The sequence below is a fragment of the Molothrus aeneus genome, chromosome 2, assembly GCF_037042795.1.
Source record: "Molothrus aeneus isolate 106 chromosome 2, BPBGC_Maene_1.0, whole genome shotgun sequence".
Taxonomy (NCBI): Eukaryota; Metazoa; Chordata; class Aves; order Passeriformes; family Icteridae; genus Molothrus; species Molothrus aeneus.
In genome coordinates, this window is record NC_089647.1 from 78122112 (window position 1) to 78142206 (window position 20095).

The following is a 20095-nucleotide window of genomic DNA, read 5'->3' on the forward strand; positions in this document are numbered from 1 at the left end:
TAAATGACTTGTTTTTCTTCTTGTTCTTTACATGTAACTTTATTTATAGTCTAAGCCCATGGAAATTGCATAGATTGTATCACTAAGGCAAACTTTGTGTTCTAAACTAAAGTCTATAAAATTAGAGTGTTTTTTAAGCCAGAACTTTTTCCTCTTAACTGAAATAAATTTATCAAATTACACAGTGTTCCTCTGCACTTCTCTATTACAGATTTCTTTTAAGATGCTTCTTATTAGATCAATTAATATAAGTCTGAGACCTAGAAGAGTAGGCTTTATAAGTTTTATTTTGCAAAAGGTGTGCCCAGCTTTTATTCTAAATGTGTTGAATTTTTTTTCTAGTTTATTAAGAATGTATGCAATATAGTAAATAATAGCTACCTACCTTCAATAGTATGATTACTGTTCAAAATATGCCATAGATATTAACTACCAATAACATTAGTCCATATGTAATATTTTTTTCATAACCATTTCTTTCTCTGAGGCTGTTACAGAGTTGAATGTGTGATGTGTGTTTTTAAACACTATAATACAACAAAAGAATGATAGAAGTGTCATTACAGCTGCACTGATCTACACTTTTTTCAGAACCCAGAATTTTTGCTCATCACCTAGAAATATTTTTGCATAATGAATATGGTATGATTTAAAATAAAACCCACTTTCTGGATAAGCATATTGGCATTCAAGTCAGAAATTGTATTTCTCCGATCACCTGTATATTGAAAAGAAACATGTCAGAATTTGCAAAGTTTTTCTAGACTTTGAGGCAAAACACCAAAGAATTAATTACTGCCTCATATTAATTAAGATAACAATGCAAAGCCCTTCATTAGAAGCATAGGAAAAGTTCTTCCTTGGTCCTTGGAGAGAATATTATATGCAAGCCCTGTTGTGTGGGTTGCAAGGTGTCACTGGAATTTAAATGCATTACTTGTCTAATTGCAGTAAATGTAGCATGTCCAGATAGGTTTAAAAGTTGGATGGCTGTTTGTTACTTGCTGGAAATCACTTGAAACCTTGCTACTCAGAGGCAGCTGTTCACAGGTCCTTCACCTCTCCCCAGAGATAGCTGGAAGACTCTGTTGTTGGACCCTGTCTTTTATGGCAGAAGCAGTAAACATGACAGGTTGTTTGGGAGCCATCTGTTTTAAAATGGTTGCTGCTTTGTATGCAGTAATGAACTTGAGATCAGTTTTCTGTCTGTCTTCAATAGTAACAGCCTTGTTTGGTGTCACAACAGGTGGAAGTTGATGGGATGAAACTAAATGTGACCAGCGAGTGGAACCTGGCTTCACCCTTGTTGTCTGTCACCATTGATGGCACTCAGAGGACCATACAGGTAATCTCACCAAAGCCTCTTTGGGCATACAAATAATACTGAAACGTGGGGTCTAAACCTGCTGCATCACAAAAATGATGTGATGTTGTACAAACAGCAGAATATTTCTACTTTGAGACAAATTCACTCCACTAAAGCTCTGGATGCACTCCAAGTTACTTATCTATAATTTTGAATGAGAAGTTTTGTATTTAGACAGTTGTTTACCCCAGCTTATAGGCTGTCTTTATTTAATGGCTTGTGAGGAGACAGAGTTTCTTAATCATGTAAAAAAATAAGAAATGCTTTACTGCAAAAAACCAACCAACCAACCAAAAAAACTGATCCACCGAAACAAAACAAAAAGCTCCCTCCTAACCTAACCCACAACAAAATCCCACATGGGGACCTACAGTAAAATTTCTCTCTCCCTCATGTTTGGATTGTGTGATTGTTACACTTCTGGGCCTTTGCAGTTTGAAAGTCACAGGGCAGCACATTTCCCATGTAATATGTTTTTTTAATATACTTATAAGAAATATGATTAGTTCCATGACTTGAGAAGATAAACATAGAAAACATCCCAAACTCATGTGGCTCTAAGAAAAGAGGACTGAAAAGCTTTAAGTGGTTGTATTTTTTCTACTGAACAATTAAGTCTTTGAAACCTACTCCACACACCAGAGAGTGCTTTTCTAAATGTAACCTCAGTCAGGATTTATATATTTCCTGACAAATCATTTATTTACAAATATCTATTGATCCTGGCAATAATGAAAAACAAATCAAAACTTATTGAAAGTATTTTTTTACATACAACAGTCTCTATTTCCTATACATTTATCAGTGATACAGTGGTCAGATTTCTCATAATTTACAATGAAATACATTAATTTAGTTTTTCATTTTTACCCCTGGTAAATTACCCAACTGGAAAATACTATTTTTGCTTTGATTGAATTTAAAAGACTGCAACTCAAAAATAAAAAATTGTTATATCTTTAAAGGTCAATATTGCCTGAGAGTGAAATTTTCATTATGTTCCCAAGTAAATTCTGGACTTAAGTTCTGTAGATTTCTTGGGAGGTTTATGCAAGCTTCAAGGAGTGTGTACATCTACAATAATTTTCTATTTTTAGGTGTGTGTATAGCTAAACCAATTCTCTGTTTTTAGGTGTGTTTTTCTTTTTTTACTATTTTAATACTGCTCCTTTTTGGTGCCATTTTATAAAGTACATTCCTGATTTTGAACAGGAAAAAAATACCAGTGTATGAATCTATAAAACCTGCCTAGGTGAAAAGCATTATGTTTAGAATGGATAACTGTGTTCACAAGACCTCATTGCAAACTATATTATTGTATGACTGGATATATAACTAACAGTAGTAACACCATTTAGCTAATAAGAGTTGATTTTGCACATAAAATTAGTTTTAAAATTAGTGATCATATGATCTGAAGAAGCTTTCCTCTAGGAGCTGAGCCAGCAGCAGTGTTACTTGCACTCCCTGAGTATGACCAAACCCTATGAAATACTGCAGATCTAGCCACAGCAACATGCAGTGAGCTGACTGCATGGTATCCAGCCAACAGAATGTGGAATAAGCACATATGTTGTTTCCTTCTCAGATTTTATCTGCCTTTGCTTTTAGCAAAGAAACTCAGTAGCTTGAGAAGTTATTAATCTTTTAGTGTATATATGTAAATTTATGGGAACCTTAAACTTGACCTCTGATAGTCGCTCACTGGAATCAAAATTGGTTTTTTGGTTATATATTTCTTAGACTTGCCCCACTGCAAGAACCAAATTAGACAAGTGTATTCCTGTAGGTCGATTTGTCTCCAAAAGCAATTGACCCCTGAGTCTTGAAGTATCTTCTTTCTGCAAAACTTAGCCCTAGAGCCATTTAAGCAACAAATATGGATGAATCGAATAATTCCAGCTGTGCTTTATTAATTTTCAGCCTATCTAATTTTTCTTCATAGTTGGTTTCATTCTTCTAAATTTGCTTAACCAAATACAATCTTTGTGAATGTTTTATTCCTTTGAAGGTTGGATTTATGCAACTTTGGCTCAATCCTGCAGTCTGGCCACAATCTAGCAAAGCACTTAAACAGAAACAGGGAATAAATTATTTAAAATGTTTTGGTTTGAAATATATTTATGTAATTATAGTGTAGACATTCAAATTTTTGCATATCTGTTGCATGTTTAAGAATAAGTAGTTAAGCGTGCTTCTGTATTTTTACTCCTCTGCTAAAGGCTCAAGGCGAATTAGAGCAAAGCAGAACACCAGCTCTGCTGCAGAGTTTTGAAGGGCCTTTGAGTTTAAAACCCATATTTTCTAAGACATTTTCTAGAGTATGGGTCCTGAGTGCCTGAGGAGAAGTATATGCCCTGGTCACAGTCTGTCTAGGGCATACCAGGGCACCACAAGGATGTGTGGCAGCCCCCCTCCTCCTGCTTTTGTTTCCTGTGTGAGGAAGCCCATCTGTGTGCAGCAGATGGGAGCTGCAGAGTGCCTGGCCAGGTCCCCAGATGAGGGTGGGACCAGAACCCTGGGGTACACTGCAGGTCCTGTGGCTGCAGCATAAGGGCTCTGAAATCATTGTGCTGCTTTGGGTTACTGTGAAATCCATAGGATGTTATACAGAGGGATGAAGTGGTGAAAACTTGGGAACATTTGAGCAAGAGACTTCTGAGATACAGTTTCCAGGGATGGGGGTGTGGGCAGACCCCGTGGCATTTCTTGTAGTACTCAGATTTCATCATGGGGGATTTTTGTGGCTGTTTTTAGTAGTTTCTGAATTAATCCAAGTTTCTCAGCATTTTCTTTACTTATGACTAAACTCTACCTCTTATTTGGTGAGGCTGAATTTAACACATCCTGAAGTGTAGGATTTTATTCAGCAAGCAAATGACATTTTCTTGTACAGAAATACTTCACCAAAATGGTTTCCCATATTTGTTTCAAAAGATGTTAGTGACTCAGAATTTGACTTACACCTAGCTCTTATGAATTTGGACTTTGCTGAAAATCAAAGAACTATAGGAATATAGTTGCAATACACCTTCCTCAGATTTGAAGGGATTGGGTTTTATTTAATTGCAAATGCATGCTTAAAATACTCATATATATATATCTGAACCAGGATTTGAATATGATATAACCTTTTAGGAAATATTTAGAATAAAAATAAATTAATAAATGAGGGTCTTGATGATTCCTGTGAAGAGTGAGTGGAAAAGTAGAAGTTGATTTGAGTTGTGGAAAAGAAAAAAAAGAACTCCAGTGGAAACTGGAAAGGAGAATGGTGGCTCAATATGGTATCCTGAATAAAGACAATAGGCATATTTTGGGACAATTTTACATATTTTGGGAGCATTTTTACTTCTGTCTCTCCTCCCATATACAAGCAAGCTGCATTTCAGTGAGCCCTGTGCCCACACAAGGTGTCTATGAGCTCTTCTGTCTCCCAGTATGAACTGAGGAGCAGGTCGAAGGAAGGAAAAAGCTATCTTGTTCCATAGAGTTTAAACATCATCTATTCCTCATGGGAACTAGAATCTAAGGGGACCTCAAGATAAGGAATCCATGGAGTCCAGCAGGTGGACTTGAACCTAAGTGCAGCTCTGTCCTTAACTAGTCAGGTTGCATGGGACAACCCTCTGCTGGGACACTGCACAGGAACACTGAACAGGTATCAGCAGGGTGAGCAGGTTGCTCAAGAAAAAAATGAGTCTGAGAGGAGATCCTCAAAGCAACAACTGCCTGTGTTTGGGCAAGTTCTCAAAAAACACTGCTGACCCCTCAGATTTTGAGGCTGCTCTATGTCAATGCTACATGGAGAAATTTTACGACTGCTTAGGGGTGTTGAATGCTATGCCTTCATTGATCCCACCATCAGACACTCAACTCATCCTTAAATACCTTTTACTTGCAGATAGTTCCCTGTAGCAACAGGATGCTGAGCCCAGAACCATAGAGTGGTTTAGTTTGAATTATTTGTCATCATCTTTGCCAATGCTTTTGTAACCCTTAATTCCATCACATGCACCCAGACTTTTCACTGCCAAACTCTTGGGCCCACAGCTCTGCTATCTTGCCGTTATGAAACCTTCTACCCCATAGAGGTAGTGTAGGCATTCTGCCTGGACCCTGGAAAACTTTTTGTGGCTTTTGGCACCTTCAGCAAAGCAATTTTACAATAGCACTGGTGATACCTCCTTTTTTGTGTTTCCTGGCTTTCAGAGAATTAATCTCTGATGAACTGAAGCTCTGTAGGACGTAGTGAGAACTCAACTGGACAGGATCCTGAGCAGTTCAGTATCACTTTGACATTAGCCTTGCTTTGAACAGGAAACATGACTACCTGATTTCCAGAGCTCCCTTCCAGCATAACTGTTCTGTGTCCCAAACTCTACAGCAAAGAGGTCTTTATCAGTCACAGCAAGGTGTAATTAAGAGAGTAATGGAGTTGCTAAACAAGAACATGATCCTGTAAAGCTGAAATCATCAGTCTCAAGCTTCAAGTGTTTTTTGTGAATGAAATAGATGAAGATTTATCAGGGGAGCTTTCTCTACTTAGTGTTAAAGGGAATTCGGTGGTGGCATCACTTATTTTTTCATTTAATTTATTTATTGCATCAACAATTGCAGCAGGAGTAGTATATTCTGCATCCTGGGGTATGACAAATATAAGTGCTTCTCTGATACAATGTTTCTTTAGATTATTATTTTGGTCTATGATAACAGAAGAAATGAGAATGCTGTAGTTTATGAAGTCTTTGTTCCAGGGAAATGTCTGACAGGAGAACAAAGCCTTTGCCCAAGCATTCATTTCCTTCAACTCTTTAGAGACTTTTTTCATATGTGTAATTTTTTTACTTTTGTAAGAAAAATTACCTTTTTTTCATTTTGCTGTTTTGAGATCTCAGATGTAATCTGTGATAATGATATGATACATTATATAGGTTTTCAATCTAAAATACTATTACCTCAGAACATTCATTTTCTTAACCCCTGAAAATTATTTTGGGAAGGTTTAGTGAGCAGTGTTCATGACTGCTTGACAGTTCATTTTTTGTGCTGTGCAATTACTGCACATACTCTGCTGTTGTCCTTTAACCATGACTTCAAAATTACTCTTGCTAGGTTGTCTCCAGAAGAGGGACTCAGAACGTTCTGCAGACATTTGGTTATCCTATACCCACATAGCTGTACTTTTGGGTAGAGAAAAGCCAGTGTGAGCCCCAGCACTGAGTTCCTGATGGATTCATTGATTAACCTGTAGCTCACTCCCTGTTTTTTTTTCAGCCTTTTCCAGTTATGACTAACCCAGCCAAATCTGATACAAATTTCTTGTCCGTGGTTCAAATGGAGAATACGTGAAGTGAAGGGGAAAATTAAAGGGAATAAAAGCTCATGAAACTACAGCAGAAGAACTAAAAGCACACATCACTACCTTTACCAATTCTTTAATGAAAATGAATACATTTTCTTTTTTTCATTCAGGAAGGAAATGAGTGGTCAACTGATATGTTAAATCAATCCCTGTCTTACTTAAGATGTTAATCAAATAACATTAGTTGTCATGGTATCTTATGCCATATTTTTTTCCTCTTGGAGCTATCCATTTTCAAGACAAACAATATTAGGATGAATAACTATAAGGATTCTGTATGTGTCCAAGGAACAAAGCATTGTGTTCAGTTGCTGACAGATTCATAGTTTTGTGATATCTAAACCCTGAAAGATGAGAAATGGTTCTCTTGAACATGGTAGCACAATCAGAGAGCAAAGGGGAAGGAAGAGGAGGGGCATAAGAGTGAGAAAGGACTATGGATCCTGTCAGGAATTTTTCTCAGGGCAGTCACAGACATTATCAGATCTAGAATCATATGGCAGCATTTTGACTGCAGATTCCCCCCCTTATAGGAGCAGGATGAGTCATGGCATGCCAAAACAAGGGAGGGTAAAGCTTCCAGAAGTTCTAGTCACATTGTGATTTAATGTAGCAAGAGCAAAAATTTAGAAGAAGACTGAAATTTAGAGAAGACTAAATGCCTAATTATTGTATTGTTGTAAATCTCAGCTTGAAGTAAATGTCCTTTAGATTAATTCTTTACTAACATCGAATAAACAGTATTTCCTGTGGAGGCGTTTTTTGGTTGTTTTTTTGAGGGGTGGGATTATGTGGTTTTTTGTTTGTTTTGTTTTGATTGTTTCTTTTTTGTTAGTTCTAAAATTTGTCATCTACTTCTTTGTAACACCTACCTATCTCAAGGATTAAAGAAACACATGAGCATACTTACAAGGCAGTTGCTGTATATGTAATAGCATATCTGCACTGGTTTTAGTATTTAAAAAAAACTTTGCAAAAAGAAGTAACAAGTAACAGTCACATTGGATATCCCATAAAGAAATATTGGGAAGGATTTGTGTTTCTATTTTTCTGCTTATGGGAGGACAGAAATTCCCAAGCCCTCTACTGCAATTGAATCCCAGGCATTAAGAGAACTCCTAAAAAGTAGTGATATGGTGCCTCAGCCTCTTAGAAACTGCACCTGCACAATTATCTGTGGGGATTGATGCCCTGTAAGCCCTTCACCCTGTATTTAACATCTATATTTGTACTGTTTGGGAACAGGTTCCATTTAAGGACTGAGGTAGCTTGCAACAGGTGCCAGGGGAGGCCAGTATTCCAGCATTCTGGCAGGATCCCTTTTAATGGGAAAGACTGCTTCAGCACAGTGCCACTAACATCTCAGACATCTTTCAAAATCAAAACCCTTCACATGCAGGACTTGATCATCTCTTTCCCCCCTGGCTGACTGCTGCCCTTGTAAGAACCTGGGAAATGTGGACATGCCCTGAGGAAGAACAACTCACTGAGGCTTCTTCTACTATAAAGTGTGAACTGAGACTGGTAATGGCTAAGGGTAGAGCAGTGCACAAAATCAGGCTAACTTCCCATCTGTAGTTCAATGCTCTAGGGGGAGACAATGATGGCACCAGCAGTGCAGAATGTTAAATTGTGAAAAGCTGGGGTGATTCCCAAAGTGGAAAGGCTTGTGAGGGTGAACAAGTCTGAATGTGCAGTGCAATATAGACAGACTGCAGCATACTAAAAATCCTGGTCACATTGCTAGTCTGGGATTGCATCCCTCCACTGGGATTTTGCACAGTGCAAAGGCAGTGCTGAAATGAAGTTCTGCTTGCTAGAAGGAGAGGGAAAATGAGACTGGTAAGGTCAAATCAATCACTTCTTTTTGTTGAGAGGATGACTTTAAAAGTTTCACAGCTACTTCTGTAGCTTTTTCTCCTTTCTGACCCAACCATGGGACTCCACAGGTTGGAGTGACATGGGTGGAAGATGGAGCTTTCCAGATGTCCAAGCACCCTCACGTATACAAAATCTCACAGATTAAGTACTAGCAAATGAATCTGTTACAATTTTACAAGGTAAATTACTGTGGATTTTCTTCCCCCGACTTCCCTATGGTGGGAATCATTTGTTTTTTAATTAAACCTATCTGGAGATCATTCTGGCCTGTGTTTTGTTAGGTAGAATTTTCAAGAATTTATAAGCGTTCACCAAAAGATAGCACCTTCTATTTGAAATTCCTGATAAAAGATGTTCAGAATTTTTGTTAGTGAGTAGTTGAAATAAAGCAATAGGAGCTGGGCTGCAGGAAATTCTGCATTCTGAAAAACAGCACCATGCTGGGAAACTACCAGTGTTTTGATCAAAATTTTATCTGTAGCTTATCCATAAATTTTCTGGGCTTGTAATTTTGGTTTTGCTACATTTTTTTTCAACTGGGAATACAGTCATGCCATAGCTTGAAAAAATTGCAAAATCATTGGCTGAGTGACAATCTCTGTGTTTTCTGTCTCCAGAAAAAAAGACATGGTCTCCAGCTTTTACTTTCAGCAAGTAAAAGTATATAGTATATAGTAGTTGAAGATAATTGTGTTTGAGAAGGTTGTGTATCTATTTATCTGATTGGCTTTGCCAGTTCAAATTAATTCTGAGTTTGGGGGATATCATTACTTTTTCATTTCTAAGTAAAGCAAAGAAAAAATTGCTTTTGGTCTGTTGAAGTTTCTTTGTTTTTGTGTTGTACCTTCTGTGCACCTGCTGCCTTCTAGTAGCTTGGAGAGTCTTAGAGACCAGAAGATTTGTGGAAAATATTCTAAGATCTTGTTGTTGTCTAATAATGTCAGTTAAGAATGTCTTTCAGTAATATATATAGATATAATGTTTTCTTGAGCTGCTTTATCCTTCTTCATGCAAAGGTTGTTATCATTTTTATCTGCTAGTGCTCATCCATTGCAGGCTTAATGCAAAGCTGATTGTAACCCTACTGCATCTTACAATGAATACATCATTGATACCCAACTAAGTGGAAATAATTTACTATGGCAAAGCAGAAGAATTTAAAGTCATATCACACTACCCTTTTGTAATTTACTGGGATTTACAGATTAAAATGATTATTTATGAAATGACTGTGGTGTAGCATACACAAGATAGAGGCGAATCAAACACATTTTGTATGATTGTATACACTTTTCTATTTTTACATGTGTGCAGAAGCATTTTGTTTGTATATACATAGCATATGCAGTATAGCATACTGTAACCTGTGTGTGTAAAAAATACATATAATATTTATGTAACACTCACACCCATTTGACAGCTTTGAGACTGCAGATGGATTTTTTGAAGTTGTGATTTTTTTTTCACATTTGAGTTAGTTTGTTAGTTTCTCATAAGGAAAGAAAAATATACTTTTAACTCACATGATAGTAATTGAATTAGTCTGAAGCTCTGCACACTGAATCAACCAGAAAAGAAATTGGTTATATCTAAGATAGCATAATTTATGTCAACAATGTAATTTTACTGTATTGGCAGGTAAACTCATGGGGGTGTTTTGTCTTTGAACAAATGATAAATTTCCCTTGCCTTTTTGCTGTAAACCTCCTAGCAAATAATTTGCAATTTATTAGGAGAGCAATGACAATGCATATAATTAGCTATTCTCTATTGTTACCTCTATTTGATTACTTTCCTGCTATCACATGCAATATGAAACCATGTATTATGAGGTATAGAATATGTAAATATCTAACTTTACAAGAGAAACTGGAGACTGGTCCTTTTTCTAAAGAGGTGGGAAATAAAAGAATAATCGTTAACCATGTCCTTTCATTTTCTTGAAAACATCAATTACATTTACAAATCCCAGAAACACAAGCCTGCCAGTGGAACAGAAATAACTCTTTTCAGAAAAATCTAATCACATCTAATAGCTGAAATTTATTTACTGTAATTTGAAACATTAATTATGATAATGTTCTGAGTTCTTTTGTAACACAGTTCTCAAAGCCTGGCAGTTCTCTTTTTTGTTTTGCTGTAACATATGTTTTGTGACTTGGAAAATTTCTCTATCTTTCTTTATTCTTTGTTTTTACATTCACCCATGAGGGAAATTTCTTTTTCCCTTCTGTTTCTTAACTATTTTCTTCACTTTCCCCATTATTCTTCCCCTATCCTTGTCCCCCCAGATGTTGATTTAAGAGATGGATTTTAGTGCTTATACTGACTTTAAATGCAATTGACACTGAATGAAATGCTTTTTTGGACACAGCAAACAGTAGCAGTGGGAAACTGCTGTAGAGTGATAACAGTGTGCTCCAACAGTGTCAGGGCAGGAAAAATGCTGCTGCTATCTTTGTCTTGACTTGAGGCTGAGGCTTTAGAAGGTGCCTTCTTTATATACATATTTATTTGCCTTAATTAAAGTGGTTATTAAATTAGTTTTAGGAGGGCTTGGTTTTTGCTATGCTAGCTTATTTGGCTGCAAGTAAAGAAAATCTGTGTGAGGAAGTACTTTAATGATTTGCTTTTCAGTTGAGAAAAGTAAGTCAGGTTGTCAAGATACCTGGCTTTACTCTGAAAGCCTTTAAAGAAAATTACAAAAGGGCCTCTATTTTTCTTTTTGTTTTGTTTTGTTTTTTAAGTTGTGTTTTTCTATGTGACAGGGAGATTAGCCAAAAAAATGGAATTTTTATTAGGACATGAAAAGGTCTCTAATGACCCTTGAAAGCGGACAAAAGGGTAGCACAATAAGTGACAGAACTCTAACGAGGGTGGAGGGCATTCCAGGAAAAAAAGAAATTAAATCCTTTAATTTTTTTCGGCTTGCCATTTTCTGACAGCTTATCAAGTGGTTGGGACTTGTTTGTTTTGGCATGTGGTTTGTTCATTGTAGGCAGCCGGTACTTTGTTCTTCTTTGTGGTTTCCAAAACCTGATTGTGTTTATCCTAGACTGTGGGAAAAGTGTATATTCCTGTTTCCTTTATAAAAGTAAACGTCAGGTTTTGTATGAAATTTTATTTCCCATATTTTCCATTCCATTAATCATTATTGTTGAAATATGTCAGGCTCTGGCACATCACCCTTTGTTTTCATATGATTGTACAGATTGCAATGTCAGTGTGTGACCTGTTAAGTCAAAAAATAAGCATGTTTGGGCTGTAGTAATTATTACTTCATAAAGTGTGGCTGAGGAACATGCACCATTAGTGAAAAGGGATTAGGATTTAATTTATTGCTATTAAAATTGTTTTGGGGGATATGCAGCTATTGTGGTGCAGCGCTTTCTCATTTGGTCTAGACAAGACAAGGCTTAGGGGAGCCATGATTAGGGCTCTTCACATACCTGGAGGTAGCTGTAGAAAGGAAGGGAATAATCTGTGTTTCCTGTGTGTAGTGAAACAGATGAGAATTAATATGAGTAATACAGTTTGAAGTAAGGGTTATTTTAATCAAATATTAGGAAAAACTTCCTCATGGTAAAGATGCAGAACAGTGGGATAAATTGCCCAGGGGAAGGCTGTGATGTTTTTGCAATTGAAAGATTTTGAGAATGAGTTAGAAACACTTCATTTGGGAGTGACACTGGTGTGTTTTGATTCTGCTGGGAGATTATTTGCAGCCCTGCTCTTATGATTTTTTGTCTTTAAAATGCTGAAGGCTTCTGTGCAGTTCTTTGCAATAATACTCATCTTCTCAGATCTGTGCTTTAGTACTTTTATGTACACTTGGCATTGTGTAAAAGGGCTGTGTGCCCATTGTGTTAAATGAGGGCTGTGTTCCTTCAGTTGGGACCCATGTGGGCCATAGCTTAGATAGTAGGAATGAAATGTGAGAAAAACGTTTTGACACTGAAGGAGAAAATGATTCACAGGAAGAAAGAATTATTTATACATCTTGCATATTTAAATTATGTTTAATACTGTGTGAAACCAGTAATATATTTTCTCTTGCATTGTCTTGTGGCTTACTGACAATGTAATATCTGAAGACTCTTTAATAACTTCAATCAACTCCTGAACCACAGTAGGTGACCAGACATTTCATAAGGTCATTTTTTTTTCTGTTTTCAAAGTAGCATCATTGGAGGTTTGCATTTTAAAAAGAGATTAAAATGTCTCTCATTAGGAGAGAATGAAGATAATACTAAATGTGAGTAACAGAATACAGAATCACAGAGATGGCAGAAGCCTTATTATTCATGACATTCGAGCAACAAGGTTGCTCTGTGTTGTACTTGGCCATCTTTGCCTTCATTGTCCTTCAAAAATAAATTTTATTGAGTTGACTGAACTAAAACCAAAATCTGAGATGAAGTATGATTTAGACTTCTAGTACTTCTGTGAAGGAAATTATTTTATCTGTTTAATGTATAGATTTACGTATTAAATTATTTTTGATTACTTTACAATGATGTGACAAAGAAAATGGAATGGTTACAAAATTGGAGTTGTTTTAATCAATTCTTGCATTTGTGTTTTTCAGCGGATTTCTCGGAATGCCTCTGGAGAGACCAGCATTCAGTTTCTAGGCACAGTGGTAAGCATGTAATAACTGTGTATTGACAGGAGTTTAATTTGTAGAAGAATATAATGTAACCAGAAAGCAGCTAAATTACACTTCTATACATTTACACTTGTGATTATGGGGGTCAGTATTATGTGTAGATATTCTGAGTTTAGCGGGTGAATGTAGCCCAACTGAAGCTAACTTCCAAGGCACAGTGTCTATGTTCAGCTTTTCTATTGATTCAAGTCTGCATCTGTTTCACTTAGAAGGGATCTAAAAGTAACTGCTTGTAGATTTGTAAACTTATTGCAATATAATGAGGTTTGGTGCACATCAGGGTCAGTCCCACTCTTCCTCACCACATCAACTTTCTGATCTTTATTGCTTCACCATATCACATACCCTTATATCCCAGAGTGGATATCCCAGTAACTGTCTTAGAAAAAACTGTTCAGTAATGCAAAGTGCTCTGTTCTTTTCTCACTCTAACCAGATTTGGTAGCTCTGTAGTTCTCTCAGATTTTGTTTGCTGGAAAGAAGTATGCCTAAAATCCTAATCAGATTTTATATCGTTAGACAGAATTTACTCTATAAAACTGTTCTGTGGAGCACTCATGTATAACATACTGGTTTTGTGTTAGGTCATGGATGCTTATATACATACATGTGATTGAAACAACTTCCAGTTCTGTGATTTGCATGGTTAAAATGCAGCCATTGAATTTTTCCAAGTTCAATATGCATCTAAAAATAGTTCTGAAAGTGAAATAAAATTGAAGTATTCTCCAAAGTAAGTTGTCCTGCTTGCTGCCAATAGATTTCACTGTAGTGATATTAACAGTGAAAAGCCTAGGAATGAAACATTCCATTTAGAATTTAGTCCTAACATCTTTGTGCACTCTTTGTTTTGGACACAAGTGGATTAGGATTGCATATGGTCATGCTTTCATTCTACTTGTGATTAGTTCTCCTGCAAGTCCTATGAAGCCATTGTTGGTAAGGTGTAACGTGGTAAAGGTAAACTTAACAAGAATACCTTGTATTTATGTTTTTACTTTATGTGTTTGTTTTTTGAAATGAAAAGTGCCCCTAATATTTTTTACTTCTATAAATACATCTCTGTGTATATATATTTATTTATTTCTCTTAATCACAAGCAGAGTAGCAGTAACATACAGACATGAAAATGAAGTTTTGTTCTGCGCTATTGTATTTATGATGATGCTTTGGCTCTGGAGTTGCAACCTGTGTATGTGAGATTGCTGCTAGGTGGCTGATCAGATAGTCTTTGTGTGAGAAGAAAATAATTACTCCAAGTAGGTAAGATATAAACACAAATAAAACTTGATAATACTGGCTAGATTTTAGTTGATTTCTCTCTAAGTGGGTGCTGTAGTAGGGAAAATTCTGGTTGTGTATTTAGTGACATTAATATTAAAACTTGTTCAAATTAGGTATGAAGATATTTTGTATTCTTTTGTTAGAAGTGCCCTGAAGTCTCACTTACAGACCAGGACTCATGTTCTGGGCCTTGTGCAACAGGAAAATATTATAAAAGAGGAAATAGAATTGATGGGCTTTTTGTGTTAAGAAAAATGATGATAAAACAGCTAATGGATTGTAATACATGTTAGATCTTACTGACTAGCTCATGTGTGTTTATTGAATCCTAGTTATTTGGGGAAATCAAGTTTGTGATTACAACTAAAATTCTCAGGAGGACTAAACAGAAAAGCCCTGAGTATTCTGAGATTTTTTTATTTAATATAAATTATGCACGTCTTGCTGATCAAACCCAGAGAGAGAACTTCAGCAATCAGGGTAGAGAAACAGTAATGAAGTCTGCTTCCCAGGGTGTGTTCCAATATCAGTTTTCCCATAGAATCCAATCTGTGCCTGTGCTTCTCTTAGTTCTTCTAGCCCACTGTCCTTCTTTCCCCTAAGTCCTATCTTTTCATTTGTCCTTTGCTCATTTAACGTCCTTTTACTGTTCTGATTTAAACTTAATATCCTCAGTTTAGGTAATGGGGTGGAAGATACAATGATATCCACTACAAATTGCTGCACACACAGATACCCAGTCTGTATGTGTGTACATGTGCACACACAAAATGTAAATGCTCCAACAAAGAAAATGTTATCTTAACAAAAGCCCCAGAAATACATTTTGAGTTCACCATTACTTATCTGTTATTAAACCCTTGCTAAGTGCAGTTGACTTAGGAAGTGTGTGAAAGGAAAATTTAGCAGAAAAAGACTCTTGATTGCTCATTATTATTTTTATTATAAGGCATTGTTATCAACATAATAAACAGCTTGCAAAGTTACTTCTCTACTCTTTTTTTTTTTAATAGCAAACATAAAGGACGACTCTGAGCATTCTGTGTTCCTTTTGATCAGGGCAAATGTTGATGGCACTCCAGTGGTACCAGGCACGACTGTGCCATGCAGTGTACAGATCACTGACCTGTCCAGCAGAATATATTTTTAGATGCAGCTTGTAGGGAGCACAGCTTGCCTGGCTTGTCAGGAAGGCATCAACTTCAATAAATGGCTTCACTTGATTTTTTGACATTGTAGAAACAACTCTGCTGCTGGATTTTGACAAAACACAAGCCCCTGCTTCAGGCCGGCAACTGGCACTCTGAGGGGAAGTGAAAGCTGTGCTTCTCTATTAGAAATATCCTGGCTGTTCCAGTTAGTTAGGTGGAGGACAGAGAAGACTGCATTGCAGATGAAAGACAACAGTAAAATATGAATATTGCTGCATAACATATGGTAAACATCTGGACAGTAAGATGAATGTTTCTGTTAGTGTAGCAGCATATTTCTGTTATTTTAGAGGAGAACAAGAAAAATCATGTTGCTTTCTCCTGGGATATCATAGCTTTGGGTGCATACTGTTAGCATCACTTGGGGGTCTACATGGATTTGTAATAATGCTTTTGTTTGTTTCTGATCATGTGTAGAAATTCATTGCTACTTGAGCATTTCTCTTCTCTCCAAATTGTGGTGCCATTAGATAGCTTATTTTCACCAAATTGTTTTTTGATAGAGGGTTGTGAGTCTCAGATATGATAGGGACTCATGCTTTTGGAAGATGCAGGAGGATGTTTCTGCCTGAGGAGCAAGCAACTTGTTATTGTAAGAAATAGTTGTTGAATGGGAAATTGCACTGGTTTGGCTTAATTTTCTTGTGAGGATAGCATTTTGAGTCCTCACTAAATTATTGCAGAGGAGATCCTGGGTTATTGCTGTAATTGAGATTTTTCATGAGTTTTTGCTCATTTGTCCCCTCTGATGAATGTCACTAGATGTGGTGTGCTGATGGAGTCCTGCTATTTTGCCACTTCACACTAGATTTATTCAGATAGTGTATTTATTAATAGCATTACCATAACAACAAGTAATCTGGTTGTGCTATATATTGTACAAAGAAAAAGGAAGCAAGATAGTACATGATTCAGATTAATGTCCAAAACTGTGCCCAAAAGCAAAAGTGCAGGAAATAAGGAAGCACATCCTTTATGGGGTGTCTCCTGTGTGTAGGCAGCTCACAGAAGTAGGTTTGTCAAAAATGTAGAATCACAGAATTGTTTAGATTGTAAAAAGATCTCCAGGATGATCAGTTCCCACCATTAGCCCAGTGTTGTCAAATCCACCACTAAACCATGTCCCCAAGTGCTACATCTACACATCCTTTAAATACCTTCAGAGATAGTGACTGCACCACTTTCCTGGGCAGCCTCTTCAATGTTTGACACCCTTTTCCATGAAGAAATTTTTCCAAATATCCAATCTAAACATCCCCTGGTGCAGCTTGAGGCATTTTTCTCTCATTGCTTGTTACCTGAGAGAGGAGACCAATCCCCACTTGGCTACAACCTCCTTTCAGGCATTTGGAGAGAGTGTGAAAGTCCCCCCTGAGCCTCCTTTTGTTCAGGCTAAACAACTCCAGCTCCTTCAGCTGCTCCTCACAGGACTTCTTCTCTAGATGTAAAGATCATATAGAATAGATACATAAAATCTATAGAAAAACACTAAGATGTATACACAGAGCTTCTGTATACATATTGCTCCAGCCTCTGCAATTCAAAACACTGGATGTTTGACTACTCAGAAGACCAAAGTCCACCCTTCATTCCTGTCTTTCTAATTACCCTCCATTTTCTGTTGTGTCTTTTGTCTTTTCGTTCCACCTTCTGTTCTCTTACGTGAGAGGAATGTTTTTGGCTGGCCCACTGCTGGCCCCAGTCATTTGTTGGTTATTCAGGCCTCTCAGCAGGACTTCAGCAATGAAATACGTCTGGGCAGGCAGCCTTTAACACTAAGAAAGCTGCGACGAGTATATAGAGAAGTGCAGATTATTGTGCAAGCATTAAACGTATTCTAGACTGTGTGTAGAATTTGAAATAAAGAAGTTGTGTATGCTCAGATAATGAGCAGCCTGGCTCCATCACGTCCCTAATGCCATTGTCAGCTTTGGGCTGCAGGCCATGCTTGACAGTGATGCTCTGCTGACCCAATGGATCACTTTCCTCAAAACAGACGGTCCCTATCCTCTGCTCATCATTCATACTGTTTCTTTGATCTTCTCTAATACCACAGCAGAAATAGAAGTTATTTTTTTTCCTCTGAGGAGCAATGGAAGAACATATACATGACATACTGCTCAGTATATTACTTAACAATATAGGGGAACACAATATAGGAACCCACATGGAATGGTTTGGAATTACTTGGGCTTAAGAGTCAAGCCATCTTTAGGTGCTTTCTGAATTTCCTAGCACTGTTTTCTTGATTCATGCATCTCACTGGAGGTTTCTCCATTGCAGATGGCTAAAGGAGTGCTTTTTGCCACCTTTGATTTACAAAATATTTGAAGTTTTGCTGTGGTAGCTTATGCTCACTTATGACTACTAGTAGCCTGTTGATACTACACTTCCTTTTCTTCAGCCTTTTTGCACACCAACTTAAAATAGTCCTGAGACCCACCACTGCAACCAGTTCTACAAATTCCAGGTTGAGAATACTGGATTTAGGGAAAGTAGTCTCTGTCAAGCCCTTGACATACTTTTTAGCATAACTGGCATATATTGTAGTGCAGTAGTAATCACAGTTAGTATTAAGGAGTTTTGGGTTTTAGCTACTTCCAGATAGATTGGCAAAGGGAAATTCCATATGCAGTGGGGGTTATTAGTTCTGTATCCTGTTCATGGCAGTCAGAAATGGAGAGCTTTATGTAAAGACAATCCTCAAAATCTGTCTTACTGTATTTTCTTATTTCAGTCATGCACCTAAGGTAGTCTTAGGAGCTACAGGCCAGTATACTAACTTTTCTTACTGCTGATTCTCCCTTTTGCTCCCTCTTGCCATGGGTTATCTGCTTTTGCTTCAGCAGCAAACTTCCAACTTTTTGTCCCATTACTGAGGCTTACAAATTGTCCCGAAACCCTGCAGTCTGTGTATAATCTCATCAGCAGACAGCTTCCTCCTCCTTTTCTCCTTCTCCCTGTGTTCTTATAAAGCTTTGGCTGTATGAGTTTGATTCAGCTCACAATAGGAAATGTTTAACAACCTGCTTCTTTCACCCTTAGAAATCGTTGCCGTTCTTAACAAGTCCTTTTCTTTCTTTATGCTTTTCTTTCTATATGCGACACTTCTGAAATTAGATACTGAAGGTTTATGCACACTTTCAAACATTGGTTGAAGACCTGCAGAGGTTACAAAGGTGGTATTTATTGGAATATATAGAGTACTAACCACAAGAAAATAAATATAGACCAGTAAGTGTTTATTTTGCAAGCTAATGTCTTTTTAAAAATTTTTTTTACTCTTCCTATTCACAAGCCTTAAGATTAGGGTCCCTGCTGATCTAAAGGGAATTGTACTGTTGTATAGGTTTTATTTTCTTTTCATCCATTTTCAGAAGCACTGTGAACCACAATGCTTCTAGTAGTTGAACTATCATCAGTGGCATTTCAGTAGTGCAAAAGGTGTCAACAGAAAAAATGTGCAGTTGTTTCTGAAAACAATAACTTCCTTTTGAATGTGGATGATGAGAATCCTGAGACTGGCAGCAAGGTGCTGCAGTATTCTGTGGAAAGTGGGTAACTCACACAACAAGGATTTCACTTGGGAAAGTAGCAACCATCATTAGGACTCGGTAGTGAGAATTGTTCAGTTCATGAGGAGTGAGTGATCAGGTGCAGTCACACAGCTGCATATGCTGTTCACATTTCTATTCTCTTATATATTATTTGCATGTTTTAAAGCAGAAGTATATTAAAACTGTCCACTGGGGGCAAACTCAAAAACACCTGAGTGATCTAGAAATACCAGTGTTACCAAAAGCCATGTCCCTAAAATAAAAATGATCAGACTATTTTGGAAATCTTGCTCTGGATTCCTTTGGAAAGAGAAATAAGTAGGTGCTTGGAGTTCTTTCTGAATTTTGCTCCTGTGACTTAAAAGAAACCAGAAGTGACACAAGTTCCCACAGGACAACTTGTAATCTTGCCTGAGATCTCCTTGAACAAGAGGTGCTGGTGCTAAGGTGAAGCTGAAGATGCATAGGTGCTTGTTGGATACCTAATTGGCTGTTGCCAAATTTCCCTCATCTGGACTATGGATTTTGGATCCAGTGCTCTTCAGAAGACTTGTCCAAACCTAGCTATGGTACTTGTGGGTAGAAGGACTTAGCTTTCCTTTGAATCAATTTGGCTGAAATTGATCAGCAGTTTATATTTGTATGTGGGTGCAAATTGGATAAGGAGCTGGGAATGGGGATTGAGGAGGCAGAAATCTGCATTGCAAGCATTGTGTTCTTACAAAACCAGGATGGACGTAGGCTATTGCATTTAAATTCTAA

General features: G+C 37.2%; 1 protein-coding gene across 1 annotated transcript in view; it reads left to right on the forward strand.

Moving 5' to 3' along the window:
* Positions 1-20095, forward strand: part of PCCA (propionyl-CoA carboxylase subunit alpha) — a 273855-nt gene that overhangs the window by 201813 nt on the left and 51947 nt on the right. Inside the window, exons 20-21 of the mRNA XM_066545147.1 lie at positions 1247-1345; positions 13201-13254. Coding sequence (XP_066401244.1) covers positions 1247-1345; positions 13201-13254 — 153 coding nt within the window. The remainder of the gene's footprint in view (positions 1-1246; positions 1346-13200; positions 13255-20095) is intronic.